The 15,344-nt window shown below is 46.1% G+C and overlaps 1 protein-coding gene across 1 annotated transcript in view; it reads left to right on the top strand.

Annotated features, from left to right (window-relative positions):
• BICDL1 (BICD family like cargo adaptor 1) overlaps positions 1-15,344 on the top strand; it is a 29,681-nt gene that overhangs the window by 1,585 nt on the left and 12,752 nt on the right. Inside the window, 3 exon segments of the mRNA XM_070951097.1 lie at positions 4,930-5,145; positions 11,679-11,795; positions 13,219-13,230. Coding sequence (XP_070807198.1) covers positions 4,930-5,145; positions 11,679-11,795; positions 13,219-13,230 — 345 coding nt within the window.

Raw genomic sequence — 15,344 nt, 5'->3', positions numbered from 1 at the left:
GATTCAATCCACAGCTTATACTCAGTATGTGTGTTGCGAGTTAATGTTATGTGTGAACCCAGAGTTAGGGTTAGGGTTAGGGTTAGGGTTAGGGTTAGGGTTAGGGTTAGGGTTAGGGTTAGGGTTAGGGTTAGGGTTAGGGTTAGGCCAGGATGGATGGCTTCTTGTAGGTCAGTTTGGGTTGTTGAGATCTGAGTTGAACAAACTCGCTACAAGGTGAACTTACTACCAGGTGAACTTACTACAAGGTGAACTTACTACAAGGTGAATTGACTACAAGGTGAAGTTTTCCTAGCTAGGCAGGACTGTTCTCCACTGCTTGCTATGGATCTGACCATGGTCATTCTGTAACGGGTCTATAGTCTTCGATACTATTTAGATACGTTTTGGGCTGAGCTGAACAAGCCACAATTTACTACAAGATGAATCCACCAAAACTTTCGTAGTTTTGTAGCTTTCGTGGTTTTAGTAGGACTTTTATTCCTATTAGTTACCATCTGTCTGGCCACGTTCATTCCGGATCCAACCTACCATCCTTGGCACTACCCTGTTTCCCCAAAAAATAAGGCTTGGGAAGGTAAGGTTCTACTTACCTTCCCAAGCCTCCTTTTGGTGTGCATTGTGCATGCGTACGCAAAGTACATTTGGTGTGCGGCGCGCAAACGTGGCCAGCGAACCGGTAGCAAACCGGTTCGGATTTCACCACTGCTTCAATTCCTTAGTAGATGGGATCCATAGCTGACCTCTTCTACTGGCGTGAGTGGGGTGGGCTTGTCCCATTGGGAAGGGGCAGCTCCTCTCAATGTTGTGTCTGTTACCATTTGGCACCATTAAGCTAACCGAAGGCCATAAAATAAATCCTTTATCAGACTAGTGGGTAAGCGTATGATTCTTGTCTCCATCTGTTGCCAAGTCACCGATGAGTTCATGTACTGCTTTCCATGTAGTACACTAAGCAATGTTTGTCGTGATTATTCTAGTTCTGGCATGGCCCTTTTAAATCCAGACATCGGTGGTTTGTTCCCTGGATCAGGAGAAGTGAGTTCGTGAGCCCGGCCTTTTTTTTTTTTTTAAATTTGATTTATATGCCGCCCTTCTCCGGAGACTCAGGGCGGCTTACAATGCGTTAAGCAATAGCCTTCGTCCTTTTGTATATTTATACAAAGTCAGCTTATTGCCCCCACAAACTGGGTCCTCATTTCACCTACCTTAGAAAGGATGGAAGGCTGAGTCAACCTTGAGCCTTGGAGAGATTCGAACCAGCAGTAATTGCAGGCAGCTGCGTTAATAACAGGGTGCTTAGACCACTGTACTATCAAGGCCTTTGATGGAATGGCTTGGATGTCCTTTCATGGTCAACCATCTGGCAGACAGGAGTTGGCCTCATAATTGTACGTCTTCAAGAAGAACTTGGAGTTTGCTTATCTCCTGGTTGAGCCCCGCTAATTTTCTTCGTTGTGTGATTTTCGATCCCTGCGGCCTTGGGTGAGGCCATCTTGGACAAATGAAGATGGTTTAAGAGAGGTTCGATGGCTGGGGTGGTTAAAGATGGTGAGCTTTTCAGCTAGAAAGCCAGCAGCCCAGGTTTGAGACCCGAGCACCGCGCGATGGGGGTGAGTTCCCGTTCCTTGCTCCAGCTCCTGCCACGTAGCAGTTCGAAAGCATGCAAAATGCGAGCAGATAAATAGGTACCACTTTGGTGGAAAGTTAACAGGGGTTCCATGAGCCTTTGCTGGCCACATGACCAAAGAAGCATCTTCGGACAATACTGGCTACCTCGGTTAAGAAAGAGAGATGAACATCCACTTCTAGAGTTGGACATGGCTGGACGGGAAAACTTTACCTTTGTTTTACATCTGTTCACAGCTGGTCCAAGGTATTCCATCTTCAGGACTGCCTTCCTTCCTTCCCGCTGCGGCTTTGAAGCTTGTTTCCTGATCCCAAACCCCAGACACTGATCATTTGTAGGGCTTCTCCTATCTGAGGTCCATAATGTCCCCTAGGCCTGGATTAATATGGGGCACAGATATTTGTGGAATACCTGTCTGGGAATCCCATGTTTTCCTGATGATCAAGCCTAGGAAACAATTTTGAGGGAAGGGGGGGATATTAATTCTATCTCTCTTTCTTAAAACTGTCTCCATTTCTTAAGTTTCCTTTCAGAAGGTTAAAATCAGGGGTGAACTCCAGAAGGTTCAGACAGGTTCTGGAGAACCGGTAGTGGAAATTTTGATCAGTTCGGAGAACCCGCAAATACCACCTCTGGCTCATCCCAGAGTGGGGTGGGAATGGAGATTTTGCAATATCCTTCCCCCAGGAGTGGGGAGGGAATGGGGATTTTGCAGTATCCTTCCCCTGCCATGCCCACCAAGCAACACCATGCCCACCAAGCCACGGCCACAGAACCGGTAGTAGAAAAAATTTGGATTTCACCACTGGTTAAAATCATAAGGGATTATTCACTAGCAGTTAGGTTACCCTCGATATATCTTGGATATAAACTGCTTAATGAAATTTTGGTTGGGTTCACCCAGCATGCTCAACCTTAACCTTGGATGAACAAAAGACAAGTTGGTAGCAGTGCTCAAATAAACAAACAAACAAACAAACAAGCATATCATGGTTTCATGGGCTAACCAAATTAAACAGTGAATTGCCAGAGTTTGTTGCACAAATCACATCCAGAAAGCACACACAGGTAACTGATTCCGCAGGATTCATTAACTTCTCTTCATATACATAATAACACATACAATACCAACAGCAGATTCTTCCAACGTGGTAGTAGTTACAGGCAAAACACAGGCAGAGGAGAGAACAGCATGGGGAGGGAATGGGGATTTTGCAATATCCTTCCCCCAGGAGTGGGGAGGGGAATGGGGATTTTGCAATATCCTTCCCCCAGGAGTGGGGAGGGAATGGGGATTTTGCAATATCCTTCCCCCAGGAGTGGGGAGGGAATGGGGATTTTGCAATATCCTTCCCCCTGGAGTGGGGAGGGAATGGAGATTGTGCAGTATCCTTCCCCTGCCACGCCCACCAAGTGATACCATGCCTACCAAGCCATGCACACAGAACCAGTAGTAAAAAAAAATTGGATTTCACCACTGGTACAGCTGGGCTGGGGTGACGGCTGGCGTGCCAGACGACATGGCTCCGCGTGCCACTTCAGGCACGCGTGCCATCGGTTGGCCATCACGGGCCTCGCCTGTTTGTTCCGTTGCAAGAGCTCAAAATGTTCTTTATTCCCAAGGGCTCCATCTGTCCGTGTGAAGCCGGGTTCTTCTGCTTCTACACACACACACACACACCAGTCATTCAATCCGATTTATATAAACTGGACTTTAATTCTTTTCCTGCCTAGACCTGGTTTTTTTGCTGCCTGCTCCAGTCAAAACCTCCTTTGACCTTTTGCTGGAATGCATTTTAGGAAAACAGGAAGCCGCTGAGAAAAGACATTTTCGGCATTCAAAAGCAGCCAAGCGTTCTGTTTAAAAAAAACAAAAACAACAAAAAAAAGCTTTTGCGCCGATCTCTTTGAAAAAAAAAAAGCGGCCAACGGAAGTGGGGGATTCTCCACTTTTTTTTTAAGCCCTGGAACAAGGCTCCCAAACAGATCTGCAATTCGGGTTTGGACAACGCAGCAACAGGCCGCGATGAAAATTCTCTGCCCTTAAAAATAAAAAATTAAAGAAAAGGCAGTTTTAAAAACGGGGTTTTCCAGTTTATTTGCCCTTGAGGTTATTAGACCAGGGTCTCCAATCTTGGCAATTTTAAACCTGGAGGACTTCAACTCCCAGAATTCCCCAGCCAACTGGCTGGGGAATTCTGGGAGCTGAAGTCCTACAGGTTTTGCTGGCTAGGGAATTCTGGGAGTTGGAATTCTGGGAGTTGAAGTCCTCCAGGCTTTGCTGGCTGGGGAATTCTGGGAGTTGAAGTTGAAGTCCTCCAGGCTTTGGTGGCTGGGGAATTCTGGGAGTTGAAGTCCTATGGGAGTTGAAGTCCTGTCGCATTCCAAAAAAATCTATGTATGTATCTGTATTGTTTTTCTAAAGAACTCATTAGGGGAATGACAGGTAGTCCTCGACCTACAACCACTCATTTAGTGACTGAAGTTACTGAAAACAGCACTGAAAAAAGTCACTTGGTGATCGTTTTTCACACTTGGGATTGTCGCAGCGTTCCTGGGATTACGTGATCAAAATTCAGAGGCGTGGGCATCTGACTCACATTTAGGATGGTCGTGGTGTCCCTGGGGAGGGGGGGGGTGTCACGTGATCCCCTTTGGCAGTTTTCTGAGCGGCAAAGGCAATGGGGAGAGCCAGATTCGCTTAACAACCATGTGACTCATTTAACAACTTCAACGGCTCAGCGTGGCCTAGGGAAAAAGAGAAAGGAAAGAAAAAAAGGAAGGAAGGAAGGAAGGAAGGAAGGAAGGAAGGAAGGAAGGAAGGAAGAAAGAAAGAAAGAAAGAAAGAAAGAAAGAAAGAAAGAAAGAAAGAAAAAGAAAGAAAGAGAAAAAGAAAGAAAGAAAGAAAGAGAAAGAAAGAAAGAAAGAAAGAAAGAAAGAAAGAAAGAAGAAAGAGAAAGGAGGGAGGGAGGTCCCTTCCAGATTCTATTCTATTCTATTCTATTCTGTTCTGTTCTGTTCTGTTCTATTCTATTCTATTCTATTCTATTCTATTCTATTCTATTCTATTCTATTCTATTCTATTCTATTCTATTCTATTCTATTCTATTCTATTCTATTCTATTCTACTCTACTCTACTCTACTCTACCCTACCCTACCCTACCCTACTCTACTCTAGCCTACGTTCCCTACCCTACCCTACCCTACCCTACCCTACCCTACCCTACCCTACTCTATTCCTTTTTTCTATTCCATTCCACTCCATTCATCATTCTATTTTTTTCCTTTCCCGATGCAGCACCTGGAACAAGAGAAACACGAGCTCAGGAGACGCTTCGAGAACAAGGAAGGCGAGTGGGAAGGCCGAGTGTCAGAGCTGGAGAGCGACGTCAAGCAGCTGCAGGATGAGCTAGAGAAACAGCAGGTTCACCTGCGGGAAGCTGACCGGGAGAAGACGCGGGCGGTCCAGGAACTATCTGAACAGAACCAAAGACTCTTGGACCAGCTCAGCAAGGTGAGGGAGGCCACCTTGGCCATGGGGGAGGGGACGGACGGTTGCTGTTGACGCGGCCGGCTCCGTTGCAGTTGCTGGGAACTCCGTTGTCCCTTAAAGTCATACTGGTGGCACAGTGGTTGCAGTTGTTGTTGCATTGCGACCCCGTGGACAACATTCCTCCAGGCCTTCCTGTCCTCTATCATCCCCCGAAGTCCATTTAAGCTCACGCCGACTGCTTCAGTGGCTCCATCCAGCCACCTCGTTCTCTGCGGTCCCCTTCTTCTTCTTTTGTCCTCCATTGTTCCCAGCCTTAGGCTCTTCTCCAGGGAGCCCTTCCTTCTCATCAGGTGTCCAAAGTATTTGAGTTTCCTCTTCAGGATCTGACCTTCTAAAGAGCAGTCAGGGTTGATCTCCTCTAGGACTGACCAGTTGGATCGCCTTCCAGTCCAAGGGACTCGTATGACTCGCTTGGATCTACCTACCTACCTACCTACCTACCTACCGATCTGTCTGTCTGTCTGTCTGTCTGTCTGTCTATCTATCTATCTATCTATCTATCTAATCTATCTATCATCTATCTATCTATCTATCTATCTATCTATCTATCTATCTATCTAATCTATCTATCATCTATCTATCTATCTATCTATCTATCTATCTATCTATCTATCTATCTATCTATCATCTATCTATTGTTGTTAGTTGTGAAGTCATGTCCGACCCATCGCGACCCCATGGACAACACTCCTCCAGGCCTTCCTGTCCTCTACCATCCTCTGGAGTCCATTGAAGCTCCCGCCGACTGCTTCAGTGACTCCATCCAGCCACCTCGTTCTCTGCCGTCCCCTTCTTCTTCTTTTGCCCTCCATCGTTCCCAGCATTAGGCTGATCTCCAGGGAGTCCTTCCTTCTCCTTAGGTGGCCAAAGCATTTGAGTTTCCTCTTCAGGATCTGGCCTTCTCAAGAGCAGTCAGTCAGGGTTGATCTCCTCTAGGACTGACCGGATGGATCGCCTTGCAGTCCAAGGTTTGCAGTACTGCAGCTAATTCTGCTGACTGCCGGCTGCCAGCAGTTTGGCAGTTCAATCCTAACCAGCTCAAGGTTGACTCAGCCTTCTGTCCTTCCGAAATGGGTAAAACGAGGACCCAGATTGTTGGGGGCAAGAGGCTGACTCTGTAAACCGCTTAGAGAGGGCTGTGAAGCACTGTGAAGCGGTATATAAGTCTAAGTGCTATAGCCCTTCCTTCCTTCCTTCCTTCCTTCCTTTCCTTCCTTCCTTCCTTCCTTCCTTCCTTCCTTCCTTCCTTCATAAGAGGAGGAGTACCTGTATACAGCAGTCCCTTGGCACTCTTTCTTTAATGGTTGCTTACCTGTCCTACGATTAAAAAATATCTCCTTATCCGAAGTGGCTGGATTTTGGTGTGCCAGTTTAATTGCTTCCAGAGCTAATAGCTTGGAAGAAGCTGAGCTGAGCCTTGGATCTCAAAATGTTTTTTCTGCAATATTGCTTGCGATTTTTACGCTTCTGTAGTTTTTCCTAATCTCAAAAAACAGCCGGTGCCAGTTTTTAGCCTGGAGAATAAGCTCAAATGGCCCTGCAGCTCCGAAGCTTACCTTGGAGGGTGTAAATTTTCGGTTGCCACGATGTAAAAAAAGATGTGGAGACTCTGGAAAGAGTGCAGAGAAGATCTGCAACAAAGATGATTAGGGGGCTGGAAGCTAAAACATATGAAGAACGGTTGCAGGAACTGGGTATGTCTAGTTTAATGAAAAGAAGGACTAGGGGAGACATGATAGCAGTCTTCCAATATCTCAGGGCCTGCCCCAAAGAAGAGGGAGTCAAGCTATTCTCCAAAGCCCCTGAAGGCAGGACAAGAAGCAATGGGTGGAAACTAATCCAGGAGAGAAGCAACTTAGAACTAAGGAGAAATTTCCTAACAGTGAGAACAATTAATCAGTGGAACTCCTTGCCTCCAGAAGTTGCGAATGCTCCAACACTGGAAGCTTTTAAGAAGAGGTTGGATAACCATTTATCTGAAGTGGTGTAGGGTTTCCTGCCTAAGCATGGGGTTGGACTAGAAGATCTCCAAGGTCCCTTCCAACTAAACTAAACTAAACTAAACTAAACTAAACTAAGCTAAGCTAAGCTAAGCTAAGCTAAGCTAAGCTAAGCTAAGCTAAGCTAAGCTAAACTAAACTAAACTAAACTAAACTAAACTAAACTAAACTAAGCTAAACTAAGCTAAGCTAAGCTAAGCTAAACTAAAATAAGCTAAGATAAACTAAGCTAAACAGATAAACTAAGATAAACTAAGATAAACTAAGCTAAGCTAAGCTAAGCTAAACTAAACTAAGCTAAACTAAGCTAAGCTAAGCTAAGCTAAACTAAACTAAACTAAGCTAAGCTAAGCTAAACTAAACTAAACTAAGCTAAGCTAAACTAAGCTAAACTAAGATAAGCTAAGATAAGCTAAGATAAGCTAAGATAAACTAAGCTAAACTAAAATAAGCTGATAAACTAAGATAAACTAAGCTAAGCTAAGCTAAGCTAAGCTAAGCTAAACTAAACTAAACTAAACTAAACTAAACTAAACTAAACTAAACTAAACTAAATTCCATCCCATCCCATTCCATTCCATTCCATTCTAAATTTGCACCGAAGCCAGCTCTGAAAGCTAATTTTTCCTCAGTTGCAAACAGGTAGTCCTTGACTTATAACCACAATTCAGCTGAACGTCACCAAGCAAGGGCACCTGTTAAGTGAACCGCACCTCATTTTACGAATGTGATTGTCACAGCGGTTAAGTATCTACGGAGATTTTAAATCATCCAGGTCATAGTTGTCCCAAAGGCGCTTTTCTCAAAAGTTCGATTCCCACCAGCTCAAGGTTGACTCAACCTTCCATCTTTCCGAGGTCGGTAAAACGAGGACCCAGATTGTTGGGGGGCAAGAGGCTTCGTCTGTAAACCACTTAGAGAGGGCTGTGAAGCACCATGAAGCGGTATATAAATCTAAGTGCTATTGTTATTGTAATCCTTACACTTGTAGAGGACTCTGATAGGGAAAACTGGTTTAGATGAACACTGCTATCTGAATAGAATAGAATAGAATAGAATAGAATAGAATAGAATAGAATAGAATAGAATGGAATGGAATGGAATGGAATGGAATGGAATGGAATGGAATGGAATACAAGGAGGAGAAGGAGGATAGAATAGAATAAGAGTTGGAAGGAACCTTGGAGGTCATCTAGTCCAACCCCCTGCTCAAGCAGGAGACCCTACACCATTTCAGACAAATGGTTGTCCAATCTCTTCTTAAATATTTCCAGTGTTGGAGCATCCACAACTTCTGGTGGCAAGTCGTTCCACTGGTTAATTGTTTCCACTGTCAGGAAATTTCTCCTTAGTTCTAGGTTGCTTCTCTCCTTTATTCATTTATTTATTTTATTTATTTATGTAATTTATATGCCGCCCTTCTCCCGAAGGACTCAGGGCGGCTTACAAAAGGAACGTAAAAAACTACCTAATCCTTGATTAGTTTCCATCCATTGTTTCTTGTTTCGCCTTCTGGTGCTTTGGAGAATAGCTTGACTCCCTCTTCTTTGGGGCAGCCCCTCAAATAGTGGAATACCGCTATCATGTCCTCCCCTAATTCTTCTTTTCTTTAGACTAGCTGGACCCAAACCCTGCAACTGTTCTCCGTATGTTCTCGCTTCCAGGCCTTTAATCATCTTAGTTGCTCTTCTTTGCACCTTTTTTCCAAAGTCTCAACGATCTTTTTTTGTAACGTGGGGACCAAAACGGGATGCCGTATTCCACTAAGTCTTTTTAAAGCGGTGCTCCCACGATTTTGATTCTATGCCTCTGTTTATACAGCGAGGATTGACTGCGACGTATGCTTCCCTTCCCTCTGCCTCCCCTCCCTTCCCCAATGCTGGCTAGGTGACGTGTGCCTCCTGTCCCCGTCCGTCCGTCCGTCCCCCCACACTCGGCACATCAGAACAGTTCAGATCGTGCCGGGCGGGCACGCCAGAGATGATCAATCCCAGCCAACGTCAAGGCCAGCGGCTGCTCAAAATCCCTCCGTCACCCGTTGCTAGGCGACCGTACATCCCGGTCTTCCAGGCAGCTGCTGTTGCCATGGTAACCCGATGGTGGTTCCTGGGTTTTTGAGTTTTTTTGGGGGGGTTTCCACCGTACCGTTACGGCGAGCCTGGGGATAATGAGGGAGACACGAGGAAATGACGTTGGAAACGGCTGGGATTTTCGGCGAACCTCTCTCTGCCTGCCTCTATTTCTTTATATCACGGGCATCTTTCCTGCTAATAAAATTGCAGCTGGACACGGTGGGCAGCACGTCGATCATCCGAACGCAGGGAGTCCTCGCGACTTACGACCACGACGGAGCTCCAAATTTCCGTTGCTAAGTGGAGACCTTTGTTAAGTGAATTTTGCACCCATTTTAGGACGTTTTCTGCCACGGCTGTTAAGTGAAATCGATCTCTTCGGCGATCGCGTGCACGAAGAGAACCGGTAGTAAAGCCGGTTAGAACCCACCACTGCCTCCCAGGAGTCCCCACGTGGCCTGTTTTGGATGCAGATAAGTGCAGGACTCAGGGAGGGTGAAAAACGGGCCTACCGGAAGTTTGCGAAAGCCGGAAATGGGCCCGTTTCTGGCCTCCGGAGCCTGGGGAGGCCATTTTCGCCTTTCCGGAGGCTCGAGAAAAGCCTCCGGAGCCCGGGGAGGGCAAAAACACCCTTCCACCCCGCTGTGGTGCAGGAGGCCGGGGAGGGCAAACCCACCATGGCCACGCCCGCCCAGCAACCGGGCAGAGAACCCCTTGCTAAAATTGTTGAAGCCCACCCCTGTGCGTCTTCGAGCAGAACATGATGACTGCGGCTCCTTCATCAGGACCGACAGCTGTCTTTGTAGAACGGGGTTGTTCCTGAGGGCGCTCAACCAGGGTTGGAAGGAAGGTTCCTCAGCTTCATGGATGGTTCTGGTTTCTTCTTCCAAGCTGCTGCTAAATCAGGAGGCTGGTTTGCAGCCTAGTTAGTAAAAGGCCAAGTCCCATCAACACGGTGAACCAGCTGAGACTCGCCTATTCAAGTCCCTGGAGGAGATCGAAGATAAGTTCATCCGATCTCAGTCTGATTTTCTCTTCTCTCTGTCGGGAAGTCTCTTGCCCTCCCACCGCCTGGTAAACAGGAAAGTGGGCAGGAGTCAAAATCCTGAAACCGGTATATTTTGATAGATCAGGTGATTCATGGCTGATTAATGCTTGATTAATCGTTGGTGAGATCTAAGCAGGGGGTTAGATTAGAACAGGGGTCTGCAACCTTAAACACTCAAAAGAGCCATTTGGACCCGTTTCCCACAGAAAAGAAAACACCGGGAGCCACAAAACCCTTCCCTGCCTGACGATTTCTTGAGCGGCCACAAAACTAGGATATGTAGTTGAATTAAACCTTCTGTTTTCTTCTGAAACTTTTCTTTTCTTGGATTTATCCATGGTTGGCCTACTGGGGAGTTGAAAAGCTCAATAAATCGTGTGCTGGTGGGTGTCGCACATTGGCGGTTGTGATGCATATTTTGAGTGACAGGGAGCCACAGCAGAGGGGTGAAAGAGCCACAGGCGGCTCCAGAGCCGCAGGTTGCTGACCCCTAGATTAGAAGACCTCCAAGGTTCCTTCTAACTCTGGGATTCTGTTATTCTACTGCCTTGAATGAAACGTAAGGAGTTCATCTGATCGTTTTACATTAGCGTGGTAGAGATAAATGCTTCTGACATTTTATTCCTACCCACCCACCCCCCTTTTGTTTATTCCTACCCCCCTCAAGATATAGATGGATCTTGACAGACTTGGAACACTGGGCCCTCTCTAACCAAACGATATTCGGTGTTTTTAGAAAAGTAAAGTTTTACATTTAAGCAAGAAAAACCAAACGCACAAGTATAGGATAGGTGGTAACTAGCTCAACATTAGTAACTGCAAGAAATCTTGGAGTCCTAGTGGACAATCACTTGAGTATGAGCCAGCAGTCCTTCCTTCCTCCCTCCCCTTCTTTCCTTCCTTCCTCCCTCTCTTCCCTTTCATTCCTTCCTTTCCCTTCCTTCCTTCTCCTCCCTCCCTCCCTTCCTGACTCAAGGTTGACTCAGCCTTCCTTCCTCTCTTCCTCCCTTCCCTTTCATTCCTTCCTTCCTTCCCTTCCCTCCCTCCCCCTTCCTCCCTCCCTCCCTCCCTTTCATTCCTTCCTTCCCTCCTTCCCCTTCCTTCCCCTTCCTTTCTTCCTTCCCTTCCCTTTCATTCCTTCCTTCCTTCCTCCCTCCCTCCCCTTTCATTCCTTCCTTCCTTCCCCTCCCTCCCTCCCTCCCTTCCTTCCTCTAGGCATATTCCCTGGGTTTCCTGTTGATTTCTCATCCAAATATTAATCCAACCCAACTTAGTTTTTCCAACAGCCGCCAAAGTTGATTAGAGCTCCAAGCCAACTACAGGCATGGCTCCCTTAAACGTCAATTAAAATGATGGTGTCTTCTTATTTTGCAGGCGTCGGAAGCGGAAAGAAAGCTTTCCACACAGGTTCATGTCCTCCAAGAGGACTTCAGGGAGAAGAGGTCATCCACCAACCAGCACATAGTACGACTTGAGAGCCTTCAAGCAGAGGTGAGTCTCCTCCAAGGTTGGGCGATCTCGGGCAATCCTATTCGACCGTGATGGCCTCTCAGTGCAAGGGAACTTCATCTCCCAGAATTCCAAGCCAGTCCCCAAAAATTTAGAGACCTCCAAGTTGGAGAAGCTTTGTCTGAAGGTGGCTTTGGAGAAGATCTAGGTAGGACAACTTGCCACGGCCAACACACCGTGGCCATCTCACGGCGGCTGTCAGAGTTCTGACGGATGCCCTAATTAAATCATGAGTCTCGAGCCAAGCTTCAAAAGAAATCCAGTTATTTATTATGAACTTCATGTCTGGCACGTTCCCAGGTGAAGCCAGCTCTGATCCTACGTAATTTACGCTTCAATTATGATCCTGTTTCCCCCCTCCCCCCAGGATGGGTCATCAATCACATTCACCAATGGAGCAATTTTGCGGGTTGTAAAGGTCACTCCCCTCTGGGCTGCTGTAGGTAACCCTGGGAGACAGCCTTGAGAGAGATAAGCATGGAATGTGCATCTGTCTTTGGCTGCTGTGCCATTTTGCTAGTTTCCCATCCCCCTCTGGCCTATGGCAACTCGAGAGCAGGCCAGGGATGCTTTGCGAGTTGACAGCAGCCATCTTGCCACAGTGAGTTGGGGTTTTGGAACTGTCGCCAGGAATAATTCAATGCGATAAATATTACCCGACACTTTCGTTGACCTTTTGAGTAGAAATCGACCTCCAAGGTACCTTCGGATCGATGGAAGTAACTTGATTAAATATGAATGCGATCATTCTTTTCATTCCCATTTTTGCTCCAAGCACCCTACAAAAGTTTTGAATGAAAAGCATGCCTTTTCATCCTCAAAACCATGGCAGATATAAATGTTGCAAAAAAAACCTGGTTGCTTAAAAAACAAGAGAATTTAGGCTAGAACCTGGAAAACTTCTCAGAGTGTCTACGTAATATTTGAGTTGCCCATCAGAAGTCTTTCCAGCTAAGAGGAAGACTATAGAGAACGTAGTTGAAATCAGAGGTGGGTTTCAGCAGGTCCTGACCAGTTCTGGAGAACCGGTAGCGGAAATTTTGAGTAGCTCGGAGAACTGGTAGTAAAAAATTCTGACTGGCCCCGTCCCCCCATCTATTCTCTGCCTCCCGAGTCCCAGCTGATCGGGAGGAAATGGGGATTTTGCAGTAACCTTCCCCTGGAGTGGGGAGGGAATGGAGATTTTACAGTATTCTTTCCCTGCCACGCCCACCAAGCAATGCCACGCCCACCAAGCCACACCCACAGAACTGGTAGTAAAAATTTTTGAAACCCACCACTGGTTGAGATGGTTCTCGTCCTTAAGCTTCCCCGTTTCTTGTTCCCGACCCTACATTTTGTGAGCCCTAATTGTCCCATTTTAACCTTCCTTCCTCCTCCCCCTTCCTTCCTCTTATCGGAGCAGCAAATCTTGGAAGTAAGTATGAATATTTCCACCAGGTTTGAATTGCATGTCATCAGATCCGACTTTTGCATGTCCTTTCCATCCTCTTCTGTCGCTGTCTGGTTTCTCAGCTTCTTCATGGCCTTTTGTGTCTCACTGGTCTGCACACGGGGGTGCTGGTTGAGTCATTCACGTGTAACATACATGAACGAAACCCACCGCCACTCTCTATGGAAGCACACCGTCTTTAAAAGCTCCGTGATCGTGCTCATTCGCCAAACCTCTGCCAGTTAGCATGTTTGATCAAGCCCAATGGGTCCATCTCATTCGTCATCTCATGCGGTCAGTGGGATGCTTTGAGGAATTTCCCATCAGGCTCTGCTCGCGAGAATCCTTTGGAAGTTTCCAAAATTTCTGGAGGTTTTTTTTTTTTTTTAATTTGATTTATATGCCGCCCTTCTCCGGAGACTCAGGGCGGCTTACAATGCGTTAAGCAATAGCCTTCATCCTTTTGTATATTTTATACAAAGTCAGCTTATTGCCCCCACAAACTGGGTCCTCAATTTACCTACCTTAGAAAGGATGGAAGGCTGAGTCAACCTTGAGCCTTGGCGAGATTCGAACTTACTAATTGCAGACAGCTGGAGTTAAATTACAATGCATTAGTCTGCTGAGCTATCCAGGCTTCATTTAGATATTTTAGAATGGAGAAACGAATCCATATGGAATAGCCGGGCAGGAAATGAAAGTCTTCTTAGAAATCTCTACTGGCAATCCTTGAGTTATGACCCTATGGGAGCCTGTCCATAATGGTCAGCTTTACCAAGTTGGTTTTACGCTTTTCTTGTAGCAGTCGTTAAGTGAATTTGGAGGTCATAAGTGTGAATGTCATGGCTATTAAATGAATACTTCGTTATGGAAACCTATTGTTCACTTGGGAGAGTTTTGCCGAAAACCAGAAGAAAGTGCTAGTTTTTGGCAAAACCGTCATAAAATGATTTTGGGCTACCTGATTATCAGAAATTTCATTTATTTATTTATTCATTGGTTTGATTTATATGCCGCCCTTCTCCGGAGACTCAGGGCACCTTACAATGCGCTAAGCAATAGCCTTCATACTTTTGTATATACCTGCATAGTAGGGCTTTCGGGACCCCCCTTAAGCGGTGTTCTTTTTTTAATACAAAGTCAGCTTATTGCCCCCACAAACCGGGTCCTCATTTTCCCTACCTCGGAAGGATGGAAGGCTGAGTCAACCTTGAGCCTGGTGAGATTTGAACTTGCACTAATTGCAGGCAGCTGGCAGCTAAGTGCTACTTAACAGCACTTTAGTCCACTGCACCACCAAGGCTCATATAATGGAGCCTTGGAACCGTCGCAAGTTGAGGACGAGCTGCGGTTATTAAAATTCTGAAAGGTATGGCAGGATTCCATTCTGAGTAGAGCTCAATCACCCGGTCAAATTGGTTTCCCAGATCCAATTGGCAAGTTAGTTTGAAACGTCAACGCCAATCCATTATCTCCAAATCGATGCCGACGGATTGGCCCCTCTCTCTGGATCGAAGGAAACGCTTCTTTCCTTTAATTGAATCAGACTGGAGCCCATCGTTTCCGAAGTCCCAATCGAATCGCGCTGCCACTTTTTGCAAAACAAGATTTTTTTTTCTCTTATTCACCCACCCAAGAGAGTTGCTAATTCCCATCCCCCCCGGGGGGGGGGCTCCTGCGTAATAGGTATTGAGGGAGGTTGTCTCATTTAATCCAGCTTCATGAAGGATCAGGTGGGAAATCTTTTTTAAATTCCCAAGGTGCCACGAGAGAAATGCAACGTGGAAGATCGCAGCTCTGTCTCCGAAGCGGAGAATCTTAAAAAGACAAGTCCACGCTAAAATTGGCACACGTTTTCGTGCCCATTTCTCCAGTAAAAAAAAATGCATTTTTGTGCATCCTTTTAAGTCAGGGGCAAGCCACCAGAGCCACCAAACTCATCTTCTTCTGACAAATAGAATTAAAAGGGTTCATGCCATATCAGATTCCCGAGAAAATTCCACCTCACCGTTTTTACAAATCATATTTTTTTTTCCTCTCCCAGCGTTTCTTTTTCTTGAATATTTTTTTTCCCCCTTCCTCTCTTCGTTTGGGGGACT

The sequence above is a fragment of the Pituophis catenifer genome, unplaced genomic scaffold, assembly GCF_029215685.1.
Source record: "Pituophis catenifer annectens isolate HBS135680 unplaced genomic scaffold, rPitCat1.0.hap2 SCAF_10, whole genome shotgun sequence".
In the NCBI taxonomy this organism is placed as follows: domain Eukaryota; kingdom Metazoa; phylum Chordata; class Lepidosauria; order Squamata; family Colubridae; genus Pituophis; species Pituophis catenifer.
Note: the sequence above shows the minus strand (reverse complement) of the source record. Positions and strands in the feature narration are given on the sequence as shown.